The sequence below is a fragment of the Grus americana genome, chromosome 4, assembly GCF_028858705.1.
Source record: "Grus americana isolate bGruAme1 chromosome 4, bGruAme1.mat, whole genome shotgun sequence".
Lineage (NCBI taxonomy): Eukaryota > Metazoa > Chordata > Aves > Gruiformes > Gruidae > Grus > Grus americana.
In genome coordinates this window covers 13,342,288-13,365,998 of record NC_072855.1, presented here as the reverse complement: position 1 = coordinate 13,365,998, position 23,711 = coordinate 13,342,288, and the positions used below count along the sequence as shown (strand labels likewise).

Sequence of the window (23,711 nt, the reverse complement as noted above, 5' to 3'; positions counted from 1 at the left end):
GGGGCCAAATGTGCCAGCCAATCTGAGCTTGCAACCATCCATTCCAGACCCCAGATACTTTCCCAACTACTTTGTGCACTAGGGAGATGCCACTGGAAGGTTTTGTATCCGGGCACAAAACCAAAATAAGGATAAAGCTCAACATTTGAAGGTGGAGGCAGCGAACAGCCAGAGCCCAACATGGAGAATGAAGGAACCAAGATGACACACGCAGGAAGCATTCCTCCCCATCTTTGGCCAAAAGAAAAGACAGCTCTGAAGTCTTCCAAATCAATATCTAAACCACGTAAAAATCAAAATTTTAATAGCTTCTGTGCAATTGGATTAATATTCAACCAATGTCATGCTCATATAAGACAATTTAAAAAAATGCTTAATCAGTCTTAATTTTCAGATGTCATGGATGATCCAAGCAGAGCAATATATTCTATTGGATATCAAAGTCTTTTAAAATGTGAACCAACACCACCACTCTAAAACCACCTTGAAACTGGTAACATTCTGTGTTATCCCCCCTATAGTTCAGATGAGACACAGGTAGGAGACAGAAGATTTTCCCATCTAAAACAAAAGCAAAGAGAAGTTCTGACCTCAGAAAGCAGGCCAGTTGGCACTGAGATTGCTTGCTCATTCCAACAGCTAGCTGAGATATCAAAGCAGATATAAAGAAACCTAATTATTAACTATGATTTAGAATAGTACTTTATTGATCTATTTTTTCTTTTGATGATACAGCTGTTATTTTACAGTCAAAAATCTATGCTTTGTTAGAACATAGGCTGTTTTCATTTTATGACTGCTGAGCATACAAAGTAAATGGAAAATGTATGTCAAAAAGGAAGGGGAATTTTGGTTTAGGTTTTCTTTTTTCTTTTCCACGGGTAGTAAAACCAAATACAGTTGTGCTGCCAACAGTCCCACTGTCCACCTGAAGCAGATAGACACTTCAGGTACAAACTTGCCACTGAAGGCAAGTCTGTAAATCTCAGGAGAGGCTGTTTCCCACCAAGCTGCAGACTCATAAGGAGCTGGCAACATCAAATGCCAGAGCCAGGCCAGAAGTCTCTTTCAATTAATTTTTTTTTGAGAGTGCTGATGAAAAGATAGTCCACAACAACGGGGACAAACCGTACTGTCACAACTACCCAAAAAGCAACAAAATCAAGAGTCAAATGAGATCAAAAATGGTTAGTATACATGACTGTACCTTGGTCTATCATTTGGAAGATATAATTTATCAGTGCAAGCAGTGCAGCTTGTCTACTATATTTAGGGCTAAACCCAGATGGATTCAGTCAAGGAAATCTGAGGATTCTAGATGCCACCAGAGTCGCCTTGCGCACAAGCTTCCTTATAGCTTTCCCTAAAAAACAAAGAAATTCAAGACAAAAAAATGGTGAAAACTTTCCTCATCTAAGGATAATTTTTAAAGCAGGAACAAAACTGTTGACCCTGTAAGCAAGCAAGCACCTTGTTCTCCCAATCACTTTCATTAGCAGAAAAATACTTCCTCAGTGGACATTCCCAGACTTACAGAAGTGTAAGTCACAAGCTGCAGCCCAGATCTTTCTAGCTCCTATATTCACTTCCATCTGTGTAATTAGCTGAGACTCAAGAGAGTTTCCTCTCTCATACTCCTAATCCCAAAGAACTAGGTACTATTTTTAGAATTACCAGGGACGTGCTGATAAGTCAGTCCTGATCTAAGCCATTGAAATAATTAAAGTACCTTGAAAATTCCTTAGTGTGAAACCCATTGTACAGCTGCTGAAGGGATTCAACTCAGATTAGTCAGTTTACCCTCCATCAAGAACAGTTCAACAGAACGCTTGTTGAAGCAGGGTTTTAAGAAGCATTAACTGCTTCAGTTAATAAAATTTAAAATGGAGCCCAGAAAATCAATCTAGAGGATCTAGAGAACAGGTGTTCTGTCCCTTTTAAGGGGAGTATTTTCCTAACAAAAAATGAAAAAGTGATAAGGAAAAAAAACCCAACCACACAAGCATAAAATAAAATGCTCTATTTCAGAGAAATAAAATGTATTTCTGTCATCAGAACATAAGGAGAGGAAGTTACGGAACCCATTTTATACAATGATTGGAATTCAAAGCAGAGCAGCCCAAACTATCAACTCCTCATCCCAGGTCTGTATAGCATCAAAGAGAAAAACATCACGGATCCATGTGGAAATATACTCTCCATTTTAATTTGTATCTTTCACTTTTCTTCAAAAGCCTTTCTTTTCTAGAAGATACATTGGAAAGCAAATACATACAGGTACTGAATAGGAAAAAAAATCTATTATACATGCCAGGATCATTTCAATGCTTATTTACCCATGCTTATATTTAAACTCACAGAGCTTCGAAATTCAGAAAGATTAAGTGCTGTATCAAAGCAGTCCTTTTTATGAAGGCCTTTGTCATTATGTGAATCTAGTCCAGACAGCAGCAATCCATTCAAGTTAGTTACTCAGGTGTGTATCTGCATGCATTCTACTCATGAGAGAGTTTTCTCTCTACTTATATTTGCACCACTAAAAGCAGTACTTTTAATAAACGGTGAATGTGAACCAAGCCCACAGTATTCTTTTGGTGGAAATGAGGCAAGTCCTCTGGGTATGTAGACCATCCTATCTCTATCACAATTTCGAAAAGCAGTGGAGCTAAGATACTTACACCAGCAGTGGTGCATATCACTACTTGCAAAGATTCATTATAAGCAGCTAAGAACTATCAGTATATGTATACGACACGTGAAAGGTAAATAAAGTGACATGTAACAAGCCATGTCTTTGAACAACAGATCCGTGCAGAGAGTATTTTTTTTTGTATAACCAAATTTAAATACACTTCCCATCTCTTACATTACACTTTCCTTAAAAAGGCAGAGCTCTACTAAATGAAAACCCATCCCTTATGACTTGCCTTACAAGCTGGGTGGCAAGTAGACATGGGCAATTATTAGTCAAGGGCAGTTTCTCAGTGAAGTCATATAGGAATATACATGTACTTTAGGTGTGACCCCAAAAACTACTAAAATTACTATCTTGTACAGATGTTCTTGCAAAAGTATTAAAATGCAAATATGCATAAAGTGCTCTCTATACATTTCAGAAGCAAGCCACCAAAAAGCTATGTCCAACAAGAACAACTCTCATTCTTTGCTCTCCCTCTTGTACTTACAAATTTATTTCTAAATGAAGATAAGAACCAATATAAAATAACCCACATTTATTACAGTGCAAAGCTATCCGCCATACTCTGATTATTATAATGCCATAATGACTGCTGGTCACGCGTGCATTTCTTGTAACTTAGTATATAGCGTTTAGCGTATATAGTCAAAGAACACTAATAAACAATAAAAAGCTCATCTGGAAACATCACAAGATAAAACATCAGTGAACTGTGCCATTAAAATCACATTTGTAAGAAGAGGATATGCTTAAAAACTCTTACCTCCTGGATGTGTGGGGTTTTATGTTCTCAGACATCCAGTGGCAACTAACAAATGTGAAACACCACATACATTAAATTTGACCATCCAAAACCATAAACTCTAAAAAAATCTCTTGATCTATCCAGATTTTTCTAGGGTTTTCATTTCACTGAAAAACTTGGGAGTTTGTCCCATGAGTATGTGCTTACAGCATAGATTTGACATAAATAAAAATTAATAATTGACCTAAAAAGACTTTAGCCTGTTTAACTAAACAGTCAATGGGGAGCTCTCCATGTTCCACTTATTAGGATGCAGTAATCCCAGTGCAATAAATTAAGACTTACTACTTACTATGAATAAGGAAGAGTTTTACTCTTCCTTTTAGTTTGCTGTGACAAGTCTTTTTTGCTCTGGGTTGGGGTTTTTTTGGTTGTTCTTGTTTGTTTGTTTGTCGTACTATCTCAGAAGGTGGATTTTTCATGCTGTTTGATGAGCTGATGCACATCGTTCTCTTGATTTCTTGCAAAGACATGTACCACATGCTTAGAAACCCATACTTCCTGAACATCACTGCTGACGGCTTTACTATTCTGGTGGCATGTACACAACATGCAGAGGTTTACCTGAATGTCCAGTGACAATGAGGAATCCAAACACTGAAATGGCACTATTACAGAGCTGGAAAAGTTCATGCTCTCCACCAGCATCATTTAAAGCCTCTCCAAGATTCAGCTTCATCATTTAGTCAAACCCTTGATAACTAGGAGGTGGTTTTGTTCATAGTCAGTGAGAGCAGAGATAGCAGTATTTGCTGCCAGCATTTTAGTCCACAGTGGGACATTATTACCTGCATACAGAAAAAGAAGGGCTACCACATAAGGCTCTGGGAAAGAAAATGAAAGGTCTCATGACACTTCTGGGAGTAATAAAGAAAGGCTTCTTCAGTAGATCCTGCTCTCCGCTGGGAAAGGATTGTGCCACTGTATTGTACAGAGCACACAGACAAAACACATTCCTACAGTAAATCTTTACTTTTTTTTTGTCTAGTTATTTACAAACTCAAATATGTGGTTTCACATAATTATTGTTATCAATTGCACTGCCTAGATTGTGATAGCCTTTCAAGTATGTAGCACGGTCTTTTACAAGTGTGATTTCTAGTGATTTCTAAATTGAAATTTAAAAGTTTTATTTGTGGTATAGCCATGAGTTCTGAAAGAAGTCGTTTTGTACAAAAGCAGCAGTATCTTTTCTTTGTCCTGCTGATACATTTGCAGAGAGGGTGGGGAGGAGAACAACTTTGCCTTCAAGCAGACAAGAGCTTCTTAAAGCTGAAGACCTGTAAAAGTCCATCCTCCCTTTTTGGATAGTTCATCTATCAGAATATACCTCGCTCTAAATGTCTTGTCTTTCTTTTATCTTTGGATCACTGCAGCTACATATCAGCACTATTATGATTTTAAAGTCCTTCTACATTACCTAGCAGTCTTCCAGAATTTTCTGATTAGCCAAACAGCAACACTAAAATTGAGAAGACAAGTGGCAAAGTCTGGTAATCCACTAGCAAATAATATCCTGCCAGTGGATTACAACAAAAAGCCAAAAAGAAATGGCCACAGAATAAAAATATCTGTTCATTTTTTTGCTGGAAACTACTGATGCCTTTAAGGGTGATAAAACAACATAGAGAAATTAGTCCAGTGATTCAATTTTTATTATCATCCTGAAAAAGTACTACTGCTATCACCACCATTGCTAGCATTTAGTTACACATTAGAATATATACCATAAACACAGACTATGATAAATATTATCTTGAAACTGAAATTCTGCTGTTCTCCCAACCTTGGATTTTCAAGCCAACAATAGCTGCTTTTTTGATTACAGTTCTAGCCTGTGTGACCAATTTCTTATTCTGGGCTGAACCATCACAAAAGCAAGCCAATTGGTTTAAGGAAAAAAAAATAGCTGAATACCATAGCAACTGGCTCACAGCCTTGCTAACATGCAGGAAGGATATTTTGCTTGAACAAGAGCTACAAGTGAAAACACCAGGCCAAAAGCAGGTCTGGTATAACATCAACAACGCAACACAACCATGAAAGTTGCTTAACCCCTCCCCAGTCTCTTCCCCATAATACCTTTTGGGCAGCAGCAATCTTCAGGTTCCTATTAAATTACAGTACAGTGAACAAGAAAAAATGTGTGCTATGGTATTGATTCTGCATATATATCTAGACACTGCAGACTCTGCCAAAACAAACAGAATACAATTTTCAAAAATCAAGTCCTGGAAGTGGAACAATAATAGAGCTTCATCTTTAGTTTTAATTAATAATCATATCACTCCATCACTAAAAGGATTAAAAGTTTCCAAAGAAGCATCTCCAAATGCTCCAAAAGCTGAAGGAGGGTCCATTTAGATTAGATGTTAGGAAGAAATTCTTTACTGTTAGAGTGGTGAGGCACTGGAACAGGTTGCCCAAAGAGGTTGTGGATGCCCCATCCCTGGAAGTGTTCAAGGCCAGGTTGGATGGGGCTTTGGGCAATGTGGTCTAGTGGAGGGTGTCCCTGCCCATGGCAGGGGGTTGGAACTAGATGATCTTTAAGGTCCCTTCCAACCCAAATCATTCTATGATTCTGTGATTCTAAATATACTTTACCTTGTCCAAGTTAGTAACTACTTTTAGGAACACGTCAAAGTAGCCAAGATCTTGATAATAAATCAATGACAATACCTTCTAAGAATTGCATTGGGTCTATAAGGAATACACTGGAAGCAGCATACTGCTCTGGAATAACAGTAAGAGTCTGTGTTGGGTTTCCGTGCCAAGGTTTTGGTGGCAGGGAGGGGCTGCAGGGGTGGCTGCTGTGAGAAGAGACCAGGACCTGCCCCATGTTGGACAGAACCACAATGGAGCAGATATCCACCTGCATCTCCAAGGAGGAAATGCCCTGAAAGAAACCACAGTCCATGGAGAGCCCACACTGGAGCGGGCTCCTGGCAAGAGCTGTGGCCCATGGAGAGGAGCCTGCACAGGAGCAGGTTTTCTGCCAAGAACTGTGGCTTGTGGGGGACCCGCGCTGGAGCAGCATGCTCCTGATGTACTGTACCCTGTGGAAAGGATCCATCCTGGAGCAGCTCTTGAAGAACTGCAGCCCATAAGAAGGACCCACGAAAAAATTTGTGAAAGACTGTATCCCCTCAGTGGGACCCCATGCTGGAGTAGGAGAGAGCAGGAGGAGAAGGAGCAGCAGAGATGAAGTGTTACAGACTGACCGTAACCCTCATTCCCCATCCCCCTGCACTGCTTACAGGTGGCAGAAAAGTCAAGAAGGAAGGAGTGAAGTTGAGTCTGGGAAGAAAGGGGGTGATGGGAAAGTGGTTTTAGTTTGGTGTTTTTTTGTCACTAACCTACTATATTTTTAATTAGCAATAAATTAATCTTTCTGAAGTCAAGTCTGTTTTGCCTGTGACAGTAAGTAATGAGTGATGTCCCTCTCCTTATCCTTTCATCTTTATTTCTCCCTCTGCCCTGCTGAGGAAGGGGAGTGAGAGCAGCTTGCTGGGCACCTGCCAGCCAGCCAGGGTCACCCCACCACAGAGTTCTTTCCTTTGAGGAAATGCAGAAATCTCTCCTAGGCAACTGAAGCTATGAAGTCTTTGCTTTGAAGTAGATGTGCCCATCTGTTCTAGGTCAGCTATAATAGGTTTTCAGTGCGTTGCACAGTGAAGAACTACAGTCCTGTCTCTTCTGCACCATGTTTGGGTGGCTTGTACTCTGGAGACTCTATTCGACTGCATAATAAGGACCTTCACTGAGTTTGGCTTTATAGGCCAGGAGAAAAGTCAGGTCTGTTCTTCTTTGTGCATTATTTAAGAGGTATTCAAAACCTGTTATAAAGTAACACCTGCAGTACAGCTACCTAAACTGCTTTTTTTATTAGGGCTAATTTTTAAACCAAAGAAACCCAAGTTGAATATATAACTCCACAGTATCAAATTAATTTACTTTATAAGTATCATTCCTCAGCTTTTACTGGCATTAAGGAGTGCTACAAGCCACCCATACCTATCAAAATCCAAACACTTTTTTGCAGTTAAAATGAGAGGAAGAGCCTTACTTCGGGTTCCTGAACCTGGAAATAGTGGCCTGATTTTCTATTAATGAAATAATAAACTACGGGGTAATATTTCTGTTATTTTTTTTTAATCTGATAAGAAATGGCCACAACATTCTTAAGGTGTTTTGACCCTCAAACTCATGCAGTCTTATAGGGAGTTTATGGTCCCAGGAAACTCAGAGACCACAGACCTTGAATTAACAAAACATACTTTGTTTTCTGGTGGTGATTTCATCGTACTGGTAAATTGTTTGACATGTTCTACTTATGTTGCTGAAAATGGGCACATTTCTGTTTTGTCTCAGGTCTCCGATATATGATAATTCAGACATCAAATCAGCCTAATTGTAACCATACATTTGTGCTTGACATGTACATATCTTGATGTATTTATAATACCTAGGGTGTATACAGACTTCATTATACACCATTGAGAACTATGGACCCATCTCAAGAAAGTATGCATGTCCTTTATCATCAAAAAAGATATTTGCTTTATTTTAAAGTCACATTTTTATTTAAATCACATTCTATAAAACAGTGCAAAATTCCCTAGTTTGGCTCCATAAACAACATATACTTGTCATTTGTGGTATCTCAAGTAGAAGCAAGACAAAGAGAATCCAAGAAATTCAGCAAACCTACATTCAAAGTTTTAGTTGTCCTTGATTTTAAAACACAGGAGTTTCCAACACTTCCCTTACTCATCAGATAGGAATGCTTGATGGGCTGATCGTAACAGAGAGCTAGTTCTTGCCCATTTCTCATACTTTCAGAATGGGAGGGTTTTTTCAGTTTGTTTTGATATATCTTTGTTTTGTTTTTAAAGGATGAAGCAAGGAATTTTTTTTTTTTTTTTTTTACTTGAGCTGCTATCCAGCAATTCACACAGAGAGAACATCACCATTTTTCTGAAAAATGTGAAACAGTACTCTGTGGTTAGCATTGCTTATGCAAGCACACTTGGTCCAAAAAGCACCATACCTATATGCACGCTGGAGATACTGACACGCTGCTGTAAATATGGCCCTATCACATACATGATCAGATTTTGTTCTCATACCAGTAATTCTATTCAACTTATGTCATTGACAATTTATTCTATTTCCCAAAAATAGTAAATTTGCTCTGATGAGCTGAAGATCTTAATTCAGAATCCAAAAAGAAACAGAGCAAGACAAGCCAGAAATATGGTTACCCATTCTGCATACTTAAACACACACACACTCATTCTTGCCTATATGAATTAGAAAAATGTAGATCAAGGAGAGTAACTTATAACAACAAAGGTCAGACTCAAGGAGGGCTGGGATACAAAATTGTCTTTGACCTCAGCTCTGAAAGAATTTTTCCATGCTCAGAGCGGCATGAAAGAAATGACAAAGATGCAGTACCGCAGCAAAGATTCAGTGACTGAAGGACACAACGGTAAGGCAAGAAAACTAGTGCTTGAGACAGGTTACGAAATGAAAAAGTAACCTAATCTGTAACAGTCATAATGATGGCTCCAGGTGTTTCAAAAACTTGGAGAGAAGGCAACACATGCTTAGAAAGTCAGAGAATGCTGCTACTCTATTACCCTTCATTTACGTAGCAGAAAGGCATTACTTGAGCATAAATACTTATATTGCTCTTGTCATAAAATTTAATATGATAAAATAACTATTGCATGGACAGTTTTATCAGGAATTTTAAAAGTAACTTGAACCACCAGCGGTTTTTGTCTTTAAAAAGTAAACTATTTAAGGATACATATCTGCATGTTAGTCCAACTGATGAATGTCTGGAAGTAACTCACTAATGAGAGGGAAACTCAGTAGTAAGACAGCAGAAACTGTACATAGTACTGCTGATACTGATAGGTCCTAGGAAAAGTATTACAAAAGTATTAAACACAAAAGGGGGCATCTTAGCACTAACGCAGTATGTTCAGACAAAAACCAATCTGCCTGGTTACAATCCAGTTACAGGAAAACATCTAAATCATCAAAAAGACATGCAGTACACCAAGTCTTTGTTATTACAAAGTTTTAATGTAGAATCTCATTCTTTCCCAGAATATTTAGACTTCTGAGTTCAAAAGGGAGCTGACCTAAGCAGTTCAAGGTGTTCTGCAAACTCTCAGAAGAAGCTGTGTTAAACCAGGAATTTAAACCAGATGGATCTACTCAAAAACTCTAAGGTCCTCTGCATTATACACAAAGAACAGCATCCCTGTAGAAGTATGTAATATTACCTTCTTGAGAAGCTGTTCACCCTATTATGAAGATGACAAACCACAGCAATGAAGGTAGCTAATTTGCCCAAGGATACCTGTAGAATTAGTAGCTAAGTAAAAACAAGAATTCTTTATTTTAGGTCAATAAAAATTCTCCATCTACCCATGGGTCACTAGTATAGCAGACAGAGCCAGTACCATTTCAAGCCTTTTTCTGCAGTCCAGTTAAAAAAATACAAACAAAATACTGTGTGCAATATAGTTACTCGGCAGGTGAGAGACAGAAAAAAAAGAAACAAAGACAGACAGAAAAGGCTACATGCCTTTACTTTTATTATAAGTATTTAGGGTTTGCATCATCATTGGGACATCTCACACTAAGTAACAACATTTAGAACGTGCAGTGTCTACGTGTGCCACTTCCTCTAGGAGACAGTTGTTTTAAAAAAATTTTTATTCATTGCTTGTAAAATGACATAATACAATCAATGAACTGTAGACATCTTTATCCAATTTGCTTTTTTTGTGGCTTCCGAGGTCCATTGTCATAAGGGCTTCCTGTAACCAGCCATCTGGGATGAAAGCAAAAATAAGTCATAGGCATCCTTACCTCCAAGTCCATCTCCAGAATCAACCTCATAGATGCTCTCCCCTTCCATGTTGTCCTTAGGGCACAGCAGAAAGCAAGATCTTCCTCAAGTGATTTGCTCAGGCTCCAGAAGGAAGCTGAATCCACCCACTCTGCAGCCAGCAGGTGATACCTTTCAAAGAAAAACATAAAACCAAAGCCATTGATCCTCTTCTGCTATACAACAGAAAGGCCATTTAATTTTGCCCTTTAGCCCCCAACTTTTCAAAACTGTGTCAGCTAGTTTCACAACCAATATCTCAGCTCCTTAGATCAATACAGTCTTTTCGGTGGGTACCTGAGCTCCTTTTTACTTGCAAATTCAACCGCCACAAACCCTCCAACCCATATAAAGAGATTCTGTCAGCCCAAACTCCAGGACTATATTGAGGGCGAAAGCCTCAGCACAGAGCCATACTTATTCCTATGGCCTGACAGGACTAGGAATGGGCAATATGGAGCAATACACTACCCATCTACAGGATTGGCTTTTCTCTGGCACGCTGTGGGTACTGTGAAACCAAATTTACATTCAGGTTGCAAACAGCAACACAGATCACGTGGTTTTGCTTTCTTAAGACTACCCTTAGGGTCACTTCAAGTTTAGTAGAGAGAGCATCTCAGTTTAGCAACGGACTTGATTTGCAGACGAGTGTAAAGAAGAAAAGTGTAAAGATGGGTGTGGACAAAAGAACAAACCCATCTCTTGGCTTATTTAAGAGAAAGATAATAAGGGAGCAAAAATCTCTTTTCCCTAAACTGAGCCTGAATAGCTATTTGTTTTTCTACCACTCTGCTCCAGTATAACTAGTTTTTACTACCTCCTCCTCTTTTTGAATAAAAGATAAATCACTCTCAATTAATTAAAAAAACCAACTACTAATGAGTCAGGAAACATTCACGCATCAGTGCCTCTGAGAGGCAAAAAAAAAAAAAGACAAAAAGCAATCAGAATAGCATGGAGTTACTACAGTAGTTTTGCAGCAAGTAGAGAACTGTCATGTATCAGGTTCTTACGATCCAGACAGCAAAGCAAGGATGAGCTCCACCACTCATCCCCCTGTGTAAGACTGCCAATCTGATTATTTTTAAAACAAAGGAAAACAGAAACAAAAAGCCATCCAAAAAGACCACAGAGGCTTCTCTCTGCCACAAATGAATTCAGACAGGCCAAAAACATAAAACATGGTGAGAGAAGGATGATCAAGTACATGAATGATGTGATATACAAAACATAGTTCAGGTACCATTAGTAACTTAGAGTTAGTCATGGAGCAATGTATTGGCTGTCTCCTTGCCAGTTTCAAATGAGTAAATAACAAATACATTTTATCTGCAAGTCTGTGGCCTTCTCTTTTGCTTTTCCATGTCATCAGGATTGCATTCAAATTGTCCCATGCCAATGCATTTTAATGAGAGGGTGGGAAAGGGAAAAAAGTTCTGTATTAACATGAACTGCTCTGTATGTTTTGTTCAACTCCCTTCTTCAACTTTCTATCAACAAGAAAGCAATAAAACAAATCTGTATTCAGACACCAAGCAAAAGAAAAATCAATAGTTCAAGTACTATGTCATTTTGTTGATAAAAAGAAGGGCATACCTAGAAGCTTCATACCAGATGACCTCTATTTCTTCAACTTCTTCAAGCATCTTTTTCAGCATCTGCATGCTTTTGTCGATTTTCCGCTGGTTGAGCCAGTGTAGGTGTATGCCATGTAACAAAGCATGCATGGCACTGCAAAACACTGAGCAGACTTTCCACGGAGTGAAAATTGTAGTATAGCCATCTTACACTGCTGATGTCTCTTCTTAAATTCACATCAGTGATTCAAGGTGTTCTTCTAAATCAGCATTCATGTTTTTCAGAAGGTACGCTACTGCAATTTGCAAAAGACTGAAGACTGAGAAAGGACCCATGATAATGCTGATTTGTAGCGATGAAGTATCCATTGCAAAAAATTTAGTTTGGTAAGAAAAAAAATCCATACATTTTATTTTAAAAATATGAAAATACTTACCAAATTAATAACTGGAACACAACAGTTATAGTATCAAGCTCTGGCTGCATATTCACACCTGAAATATGTATGTTCCAAATGCTGATTTAGGATACTCACAAGAACACTAACAATCTTAGTTCTTGTTTATAAAATCAAATGCCATCAAGCAATGAGTATTTAGATTCCCATGATCAAAAAAGCTCTACTGTAGATGTCACAGGCTTTAGTACTATTTTTACTGGACAAATGGGTCAGATGGGCAAATAACCATCATTTGAGAAAGTCAACCACAGCCTTTCAAATGAAAGGACTTTTCTTGCAAGTTTCCTTTTGGAAAGGTCGTCTTATATTCTCATTGCCAGGCCTGTGTTCTAGGATGATCCCAACAGTCCTCCTGCACGGCAATACAGAATCCATCTTTGTATAAACTAACTGCTGACCAAATGGCATTGTGCAATGTCTAAAAACTAAATACTGCATTTTTATTCAGGCTTTATGCCTACATATCTGGAGAAAAAATAACCTGTGCCCAGCATAAATACCTCCTTCTACATCTACTTGGACACAGGCGTTACACAACTTAATGTGTTCGTCCATGTATAAACAAAAATGTGTGTCCTTACGAAAAATCCCATAAGGTATCTCATTTTGCCTTATAGCAATGAATCAAACGAAGTCTGTGTGCCTTTATCAAAACCTGTAAGCGTAGAAAGTAGTCCAGTTCAAGACATTCAATGCATAAGGGTTGATTACTAAAATTAGATACCAGTATTGTGAAATACTAGCATTTCAGTGCAAGGTTAGTGAGACATTAAGTGAAATCAAAATCTTTGTTGCCTAGTTAGAAAATTACTATTATTATTCTTATGGAAAATTGAGATTAAAAGAAGAGAAACAGAAGAAAACCTGATTTTAAGTCATTTATTATTTTATATATGTACCTTCTGAAACAAATTAATTGTTCTTTGTTACATGCTTGCTGTCTTTTCCCACTTGGCATCCATACAAATGTTGCTTTTAATAGCATTTCATTCAGAGTTGAACCTTGGGGGGGGGGGAGGGGTTGGTGGCAGATACAAAACCCCCTATCGTTCTGTTCCCTGGCTATGAAAACTTGTTAATTAAAAATTGAAAGCAAAGTGATGCAGCAGTACTGAAATCTAAAGCTGCTCAAATGTAATCACAGCCATGGGGTAACCGCAGAGGTGGAATGCTTAGTGCAGAACTGCCTCACGCTTGGCTGTGTTGGCTCTGAGTTTACCCCTTCTACTACAGAGAGAAAACACTGAAACATTTAAAGTCAGCCTTATCACAAAGGAAAAATTCTGCAGCAGAGAAGCAGATTAGAATGAGGTATGACTAATGAGGTATGACTAAAGCTATTTTAAAACAGATCGGATGCACTAATGAGTTTGATACTTTTTACATTATAGAGCCTTCAAAACCTGCAGTACCAGGACTCCTTTGGTCACATAATTTCATTTTTTGGCAGCCTTTTCTTCTTGCTCATCCAAATCCTTTCCCTTGCTAATACCATACCGTAGGTCCCATTTTCCACCATCACACCAGAGAGTAAAGCCACCTGGGACCAAACCATCATTTGGTGCTGGCATCTGGTCATTGATGAAAATGCTATCATGAGGAAAAAAACCAAAAAACACAATGAATATGTTTTCTTAAATTTCATAATCTGAAGTCTTTGTCAGTTATTGGGAAAGTTGTTTCTGGTGCAGAGGGAACAGCACATGAAGGAGGCTTGGGAAGAGTCTCAGCAAGACAAGTTTTTCACGACTTCTGCGTGGGTGTAGTTTGCAGAACATTCCACATCAGAGCAAGGCAGCGGGTGGCAGGAAGATGAAGTCAAGAATGCATAACTAGACACTACTTGAATGATTTCTTTTTTTTTTTTCCCCCCTCGGAGCGGTTAAAGAAGCCTCACTGCTGTTTTAACACATGCCAAGGAGTTATATTCCCAAGGAGGTGCGCGGACAGGAGAGCGATAGATGAATCCCTGTTATTAGTTGCCTTCTTCAGAGCAGTGCCTGACCCCAAGTGCTGTACAGTGGGGTGCACAGAAGCCACATATGCTATCCCTGTACTTGCCGTGCAATCCCACAAACTGGAAGAATCCCCAGCCACAGATACGGTGATCTCTGACCTTTTTGATGTGCCTGAGTCCAAGAAAGCCCAATCAAATGTAAATGACACTGGTATCTTGATCTTTCTGAAAGGATCTGGTTAGTCCTCTTGCTGCAGATACTGGATTTTGGGAATTAATCCCACTAACGTAACAGAATACTACCACTGGAGCATACGTAAATTATGATAACAACATTTGAAAAAGCACAAATTGTGTCACAAAAATCAAAGTATGATAAGAATATTTATATTTAAACCTTTAAACCTTCAGGGAACTTTACAAGTTTAATTCTCCAATTAAAGTCAGAAAGATCATAGAGTTTGCTAGATTTCGCATCAAGTGCTGAGATTAAGAAACATGCCATAATTAAAATGCAAAGGGATAACCAAAGTCACCACAGCAGCACACTTCTCTGGTAACTCAAAGACCCCAGCAGTCCCAAATACATGTTTTGGGGGTGCACTTTTTACAAACAGCATTTTCCACAACAGATTCCTACATAAGCCCAAACTTCCAGGCTGCAGCTAGAGAGACCTTCTCCAGATGTCCACTGCCGACTCCTGTCCATAAATCTCAGAGGGTCTTTTCAGGTAGTTTATACAAGAGATTGTTCCCTTCACCTCCCTCCATTCTTTTCTCTCTTTGGAGCACTCTGCAGAGGGCCCAAATGGCAAGACTGCTTCCCTCTCCCTGCTCAGCAGCCTGTTCTGTTTGTTGGAAACACTATTTTCTAATGTTTTGCACCGGGTGTCACTGGAGAATGGTTCCATGTGGAGAACATACTGGCCATGAGAATTAGGTGACTGCAGAGACTGACTTTGCAGCTTTTAGGAAAGCATCTGATGTTAAGGAGAATCCAAAAGTAGAAGGATACCAGATTTCTAACATTATTATGTTCTTATACCAATCTCGTCACAGGAGCAGAATAAAATTGATCGGTAATTCTTCCATCTAGTTTCCCTGTTTTGGGGGAAGGCAGGCCGGGGCGGGGGGGAGGGTGGAAGAAAAGATAAAATCTGAAAGTCTGTACTGCTACATCAATATAGAGGATGACGATGCCAGATCTACTTCTGAAAAGATTCTGTTCCTCAAAGGTTACTGTCAGGTGGATCTACAATGAATTATCAGTGATACAGCTGTACTAGTCCTGTGGCTCTGCAGGCAGCCAACCTCACACAAGGAGTCCTGCTCAACTAGCTCTTTTTGCTTTGTCTTCATTTTCCTCATTTGTCACAGGAATTTATTCAAAGTTAATTAATCAGTCCAAGATTCTTCATACATATTTAAGTGTTTTTCAAAAAAGAAATCTACATTTTGGAAATGGGTGGAAATCTTGTATTCAGTCAGGCATAACCATGCTTGAGTTAGTCCTGCAGTAATACTCTAACAAGAAGCCTTCTTGACTACCAGACTTGATAACCATAATTCCTTCCTAACAAGGCTTTCAGTGAGACTGTTTTATTATTCAGAGAAAGTCTGAGTTGAATAGATTCACCTCATTTCACCACAAAGCTGCACTTTTTTTTTTTTTTGAGGTATGTCCATATGGAAATCTTAAGGAAGTCAAAAGGAAGTTCATTATGGACACAGACATTTGAAACACTGACAAAATCCTCAGTTTTCAATACCTCAAAATAAGCTCCAACTCAAGATTTTGCAAAATAAGACCAAGCACTAACAAAATGGCTCGCTGGGAACAGCCACAAAAGGAGATCCATGTGTTCTAACCCTACAAAATACAGTTCAGGGAGGGGATAAGAATCAGTACCAACAGATGAATTTCATAACTTCATTCCTCCAAAACATCCATCTGAATTGGAAAGAGGAGGGATTTCTATGTCTGAGGTAATTCTTTTCTGCACATATTTTTTTTCTTAACAAAGTTTGTATTTTCAAATAACTCCATACCTGTTTTACCTGCCAAACTTTTTTACCGCGCTCATCACACACAGCACTTTGTTTTCCAATTGTTTTTCTCTACATACATGTTGTGACCACTACAAAGAAAGCTATTTCATGCACTGGTGTGCAACAAGGTTGGCAATTCAGCCTCTATTTTAGTATAACAGAATACCCCAAAACATTTGACACACTAGTCTCTTCCGTGCGGGCCAGTGCCATGAGGTACAGTGTGAACTGTGCACTACAAACCAAGAATTCCCATCGAGCAAACACAATGCTCTCTGTTAGCTTAGAAAAATAATTCTGCAATTTGGTTCCTCTGCTAATGGCAGAAACAGTAACTCTGATGCGTGCAGGACAGTAGAGGCCAAGCTAATATTTGCAAAGTCACCTGATGATGTTGATTATGATCTAAAAACATACACTACATATTACGGTTTCTGCTCTAGGCATAGCAATTCAAAAATGGAGGGCAGGGGCAGGGTATTATATCAGAAATATTTTCTTTAAAGATGTGTCCGAGAAGCCAATTTCTGTAACTTAAAATTTATTATATAGTTATTAGGAATCTATGTATTGCTGCAAAGATTCATCAGAGAGTTATACATCTTTGACATTTACACAAATTGATCGCTGCGCACAGTGCAGTTCTGCTATCATTACCAACACAAAGCACACCTTAAAAAAGAACAAAACAAAAGCCTGCAACACACAAAGAACACCTTAAAAACACCCCCAAAATATACCTCAATTTTAGTGAATTTTCAGTTTACAGTCTAAATATTCCTTCAGTTTAACAAGATGTTGTGTTTCACATTAAAGACGAAGCTAAGAAAATAGTGGATTTTTCTGTTTCTAATAGGACTGTCTATAGAGAGAAGCTATATTCCCTTTTGAAACCCACATTCTTATTGTAATTAGGAATGACTCTAGGAGCATATAGCAAAACCAAGGAAATAATCAACATATTGATCAAAACATGATTTGCCAAAATCTGGTTAAAAAAAATACGGAAGACAAAGTAATAACAAAAAAAAAAAAAAGAACAAGTGAAATAAAGAAAAACCTTTAGTACTAGCACGGTTTTACTTAGAAGCTTGCAGTGTAAAAACAATTTGCTTTCCTTAGGTTTTAGCTAAAAACCTAAATCAAGCATGCAATACATACTTAAAGTATTTTCTCATTTGCTTTAACATTAATTTTCAAGACAATGTTGAAAAGCTGAATTTATGCCCAGCTGTAGTTTTTATAACCAACCAAGAGAAATTTAGTTTGTATGCTAGAGCAACTGTGGAAATCAATTCTTAATCTATGACCTTGCTTACCACAGCTTGAAGCCTTGCAATAAATAAATGCCTTGAGCCACAAATAAGAAACATTTGGTGAATCAAAGAGACAAATAACACAAATCTATATGTGTGTATATAGCATTAGAAAGGTCATATAAAATACAATATTGGATCTTTTCTTGCTCTAATGTAATAATGTTTGAAAGGCAGGACACAGTAATTGGCTGCATTAATGCCCAGGTTGTGAACAGTCACGAGTACCTATTTTCTTTTCAAATGACAATGTTCATCCTTTTAGAGGACTTCTGGTAGCCTGTTTTTTCACTATGGACAATGCTACAATGCTTAGAAATACAGAATCTCTGAAAAATACCTATTTTCTTTGTCCTAGCATATGCAAAGACTTTCTTTAATGCACATTTAAGCTTCCTTGTGAAATTGCTCAGTGTTCCATCACTAACAGCAGGAAAAAAATGCCAGAGTTCATGTGTTAACCTGCACTTAGTCACAACTACCCTTCTTTCTAAACTGAATCTCTCAAATCCTCACCTTATATGTTATTACTTGTTATAGGAGTAAAAGCTAAAAGAAAAAAGCACCTATAGTAACATCTCATTACTAATATTTTACTATTAATATTCACAGAACATTCTTGTAAACAAACCTGTACCTCTTTAAAAACACACCATCCATTCCTGATGTATTTGATTGACTGTAGATTTGAAAGTCAAGTAGTACAAAATACCCTTGTTCAGCTAATTTCCCTCTCTCAGTTGTCTCCTTCCTGTTACGCTGGAATTCAGATGTGACTGTGACTGACACTCCTTTTTAGATTAGCATGGGATTATTAGTTTGCACAGCAGGTGACCAAAGTAACTGATGGGAAGATTTCCCTTACTTTAACCCTAAATAAAGGATGTAATCTAATATGAAATGAAAGAATTTGGAGATTGATAATTACCCTTGAATTGGAATTTTACATAGAAACCAAATCACTTTCTTTAAATATAATGAAAGTTTTAGTCAAAGTAGATCATTAGGTCCTTTCCAATGTTACATTTTCACAAGATTCTGTAACACGCTGTGATCAGTTCCCAATCAGTGAAAGTTTTGCCATTAATATAAATAGAAAAGATCGAGAACCCATTTGAAATGCCCTTTTCAGTTCTTAATAAATATCACAGCTGCAGCATCCAAAGGAACATTTTTGTACTCTTGTGGCTTTCAGGCATTAATGTCAGGTGCCAATACTCCATGTACAGGATGGAGAAAGACATTGTACCTCCTGGTATGGGACAGAATTTGGAACAATTCTCAGAATACCTGACCAAGCGGTCAGTGTAGCAGCTAACTATGTGTACACAATTTGAAAAGACAACATACACTTCCCTTATTGTAACATCAAGTTATTTGTTTGGGTTTTTTTACATTATATGATGCTTTTCACTGAAAGGACATTGATCAGAAGAGCAGCTTAACCCATTTTTGTTTTCTTTGTAGCGTCCGCAGTAATTGCAAACCAGCTACTGAAAAACAGGGGGAAACATTTGTGGTTTACAGTTTGTGGAACAGGCTAAAGTATGGTAAAAGTACAAGGTTGAAGGAGCCAGCGATAGGTCATAATCCATTTAATCTATTTTCAACTATTTTTAACTTCTTCCTTACTGGAAGGCTTTAAATAAGTAATAAGCCACTTATTTTGGAACCAGAATTGTCATCTCATTTAGGGAGGGAAGATTAACTACCAATGGTTCACAAGCATTATGCTTCTTGGGAGCAACCAGTCTTGGACAGCAGCACTGATAAAACTAAGAATGACATCAGAGGAAAAGCTAGATTTATCCTGAAATGACTTGGCTCATCCTACTTAGTTCTACTTATGAGCAGAGGTGTACCCAACTAATCTCCAAAAAACAACTCAGGTGACTTCTGAACTTCTCCAGGGAAACATCGCCTTTCGTCCTCAATGTATGGATTTATTCCAGACTAGGTAACTTTTGTGGAAATGATGCCAAGTACTTACTGGCCAGAACTGATGTCTGGAAATAGAGGAGAAACTATCTCATTCCAGATGCACACAATGTTTTCATACTGAAAAATAAGCTGTGCTTGAGCCCACCCCAGAACAGACTAACCTTACCGCAGCAGCTAAAGCAGAGCAGGAGGAAGTTTGATTTCACACATGGTTTTCCATAGCTCAAGAGCAGGAATTTTAGCTTTGGCGATGACGTGCATTTTACACCTAGCTGGAAAGAACAACTCACATTCCAAACCAAAGCCCCTCAGGTAATAGCAGTATTTTACAGGTATAAAAGCATATACGGTTCCCAAATTTCCAAAGATTTTGCGAATGGCATTTACCAGGCCTCTCCGCAGCTGTTTGTGGGAACGGGCAGGTATTAGGACGGCAGTTGCTAATATATATGTGGGGAAACCCGCAGAGCAAGCCTTCCTGAGGGGCGCTCACCTGCACCACGTGGAGTAGCCCTTGCTAACTTGGAGCCCCTCTCCTCAGTACTAAGCATCAGTTAATACTGACTCCCTACCCAACTCCACCTGCTATGTCCTCGCTGGCATTTTAAATTAGTTTTCGTGTTATGGTCTTAAAAACGGTTTGTTCTAACTGCAGGAGAGTTGCTTGCTGTATTAATTTGGGTTAGAGAAACCTACTTCCCCACCAACAAAACAACAAATTTACATTACAATGTGGGCTGATTATAACCAATGCCCCTTACAAAACAATCTAATATTCAATATTTGTGAAACAAAGCAATATATTCACTGATGGATTTGTATCAGCATAAATGACTAATTACTTTAATCAGGAAGCTCAAAAGATAATGAACTTGATTTATTATAAATACAGGGGCTTGCCCTCTTATAAAAATGACTTGCTCTTCAGTTCAAGACACATATTGATTTATGGCACTACTTGTAATTCTCTTTTTTTTTATTTTAACATTTAATAATGGGTGAAAAATGAATTAAAAATAAACCACAGCAAGACATGTTCCCAATATAATTGCATTCAATTCCACAGCAATACTCATATATTATCTATATCCTAATATTTCACTAATAGTAAAGATATAAAACTATTTTGAAAAACATGCAGAGAGTAAAAAATGAATTTGGCCAAGATTACAGAAAGACTGAATATTCATGCCTTTCTCATACATAGTTGTTCATTATTTAGTAATACTTGACATCTGTTGCTGAGATCAGCTGAACACAGTTCAAACCTGGTTTAGCTAGGAAAAACTGAGAGTCATAAAAAAATCTCTGAAGATAGATTATGAATCAATTATGGCTTAAGATCCCATCAGAGAGAGAGAGAAAGACTAACTCTGCCTGGAATCTGGTAGTGGACAAGCAAGTATCTTAACATCTTTGCTGCAACGCCACTTTGGAACCAGACACTTTGCTCTCTCCTGACCCCTGCACCACCGGACACTCCGTTACCTCACCTAAGGGCCGTTTACAGCCAGACAGAGCACTTAAGGCACATCAGTTCCCCATGATGAGGCTTAGAGATTTATTGCACTACATTCAAACTACACATTATGGTTACAAATTTTTACAGTGCGTATCTTTTAAATAAACACAAAACACATCCACGTCTAATCTACTTACACTAAGATTAAATTGCTCGGGACTCTCTCATCCACTTGTTTGGACAGACTCGTAGGACAAGATGATTCCCACTTTCTGCATATTTATGTTGCAGATTTTTGAGGAACCCTCAGGTGCATTTCTATACATTTTGCTGCATGGGTGAAGGGGGGACCAGCATGTCAGAGATCAGAAGAAACATTTTTTGTAGTTTGCTGGTATCAGCAAAGTTCTTTAGCTTATCTTAGGTTTTTGGGGTAATCGCTGGAGCCTCAGGGTGTCCAAGGAGACTGTCACACAACTGCATAAGTACAGTTGCTCAGTCAGTTATTACAGTGTTAATGATTATTATTGCACCAATTTTTGCAGGAAATAGTAATTAAGGGTAATGTGAGAATATTTTCAACGTGAATAATGTTTTCAGAGACAGGAAGATCTGCTTGATCTAACTTTGACTCTGAGCACAGCTAAAACAAACCCTGTTCCTCAGGGCACTGCAACAAATGGCTTATCATCAAATAAAGACACTTGGCAGTCAGGTTCATATTACAGCCGCTTCTTGTGCTGACCAGCACAGTCACCATGACCTCATGTTCCCCCTGCTTTAATATATCCTCACATTGTCGCTTGTCTCATACTTAACACTAGCATTCCTCTGGGCAGAAACCACCTCCTCCTTGTGTGTTTACAGAACCAGCTGTGCCTAGTGACTCTTAGCACTACCACAGTATAAATAACGAGGAAGATATGCATCTGATCATGACTTATGGCAGAGAGTTGAACAACATAGTCAATTTAATCTCTGCATTATTAAAGTCAATGGAAATTTTTATTCTTGAGGCTGGGGTTTTTCCTATTGTATTGTCATGGTTGGTATCTTCTCGGTACAAATCTTCTTTCACGTAAAAAACTTTTTTTTCAGTCACCCATCAATTCTGATACCTTGCAATTATTACCACAACCACAGCAAACGGGAGCGAGATTAGTATTTTCACCGGCACTTTTGTCAGATAATCTCTTTCTATCAAGCATTTCTTCCAAGCCCTGTGACGTACAGAAATTCCCAGAATTCAGATTACTGCGGTTTGGAATTTATCCATCAAAAGATTACTAAAAGACAGCTGCTTTTGTCCATGAGGGGCACACATGAGACCGACCTCTGTGGTATTCTATAACCACTCGCTGATGACCAGACACCAAACCCCACTTCTGCATAGCTGCAGAAAACCAGCATGCTACTATTGTAATTAGAAAAGAGATCAGAAAGTATGGGATGCCTACCAATACAACACAGGCTTCTAAGACATTTAATCAGATTGATAGCTTGGCTAGCTCTCTGATAGCTTGTGAGAAATTTGGGAGATCTTCAAAAGTCTTTGAAATCCGATGTCATGCTACCACTCGTGGATGTCTGAAATGGCATACATTATTTTGAAGGACTGCTGATTAAGACTGTTTATTTTCTTTGCTGGATTTTTAACTCCCATGACTGGTTTCATACTTAAATCCCTTTCAAATAAAGGTGCCCTCATTCTGTGAAGTGAACCATCTGAACTTCTACTTTTTTTTTTTTAATCCACAGTATTAGAGGTCAGGCAGATGCAAGTGTTCAGGGGAGGATTTGGAACAAACTAAAAAAGAATGAGAAATATAAATTCAAACAGAATCTGACATAAAGAGAGGGATTCTCATCCACAAAATGAAATTCCACTATTTTACACAAAAAACCATTAATTATTAAATAGATATTTGTTGGTTATATCTGGGTTATATTTATAACTATTATGGCACTGAGAGTAGTGCTACAGAGCAGCATTTACTGGCATCATGAAAATTATTCCATCCTGCAAAACTCTCTTAATTGAGTTTATGTTTCAGAAGGAATATTTGTTTTGAACAGAAATTTTATGTTAAAGCTTAAATTTTAAAAGGTACCTCTGTTGTTTCACAGAAGCACTAAGACTGGAAGCTCACTCTTCATAGAATCATAGAATGGTTTGGGTTGGAAGGGACCTTAAAGACCATCTAGTTCCAACCCCCTTGCCATGGGCAGGGACACCCTCCACTAGACCACATTGCCCAAAGCCCCATCCAACCTGGCCTTGAACACTTCCAGGGAGGGGGCATCCACAGCTTCTCTGGGCAACCTGTTCCAGTGCCTCACCACCCTCACAGTAATGAATTTCTTTCTAACATCTAATCTAAATCGACCCTCCTTCAGCTTGAACCCATTACCCCTTGTCCTGTCACTACACTCCCTGACAAACAGTCCCTCACCATCTTTCCTGTAGGCCCCCTTCAGAAACTGGTAAGCCACAATTAGATCTCCCTGGAGCTGCCTTTTCTCCAGGCT

The 23,711-nt window shown here is 38.4% G+C and overlaps 1 protein-coding gene across 7 annotated transcripts in view; it reads right to left on the bottom strand.

The window, feature by feature from the left end:
- Positions 1 to 23,711, bottom strand: part of PPP2R2C (protein phosphatase 2 regulatory subunit Bgamma) — a 201,110-nt gene that overhangs the window by 91,358 nt on the left and 86,041 nt on the right. The window contains exons 1-2 of one of the 7 annotated variants that reach the window (XM_054824009.1): positions 10,398 to 10,528; positions 1,208 to 1,363 (exon numbers count right to left, since the gene is read on the bottom strand). The exons of 4 other annotated variants lie outside the window; for them this stretch is intronic. In XM_054824009.1, coding sequence (XP_054679984.1) covers positions 1,208 to 1,220 — 13 coding nt within the window. In that variant the 5' untranslated portion in view covers positions 1,221 to 1,363; positions 10,398 to 10,528. Of the gene's footprint in view, positions 1 to 1,207; positions 1,364 to 10,397; positions 10,549 to 23,711 lie in introns of those variants that run through there. 2 more of the 7 variants (XM_054824007.1, XM_054824008.1) reach the window with 2 other exon arrangements.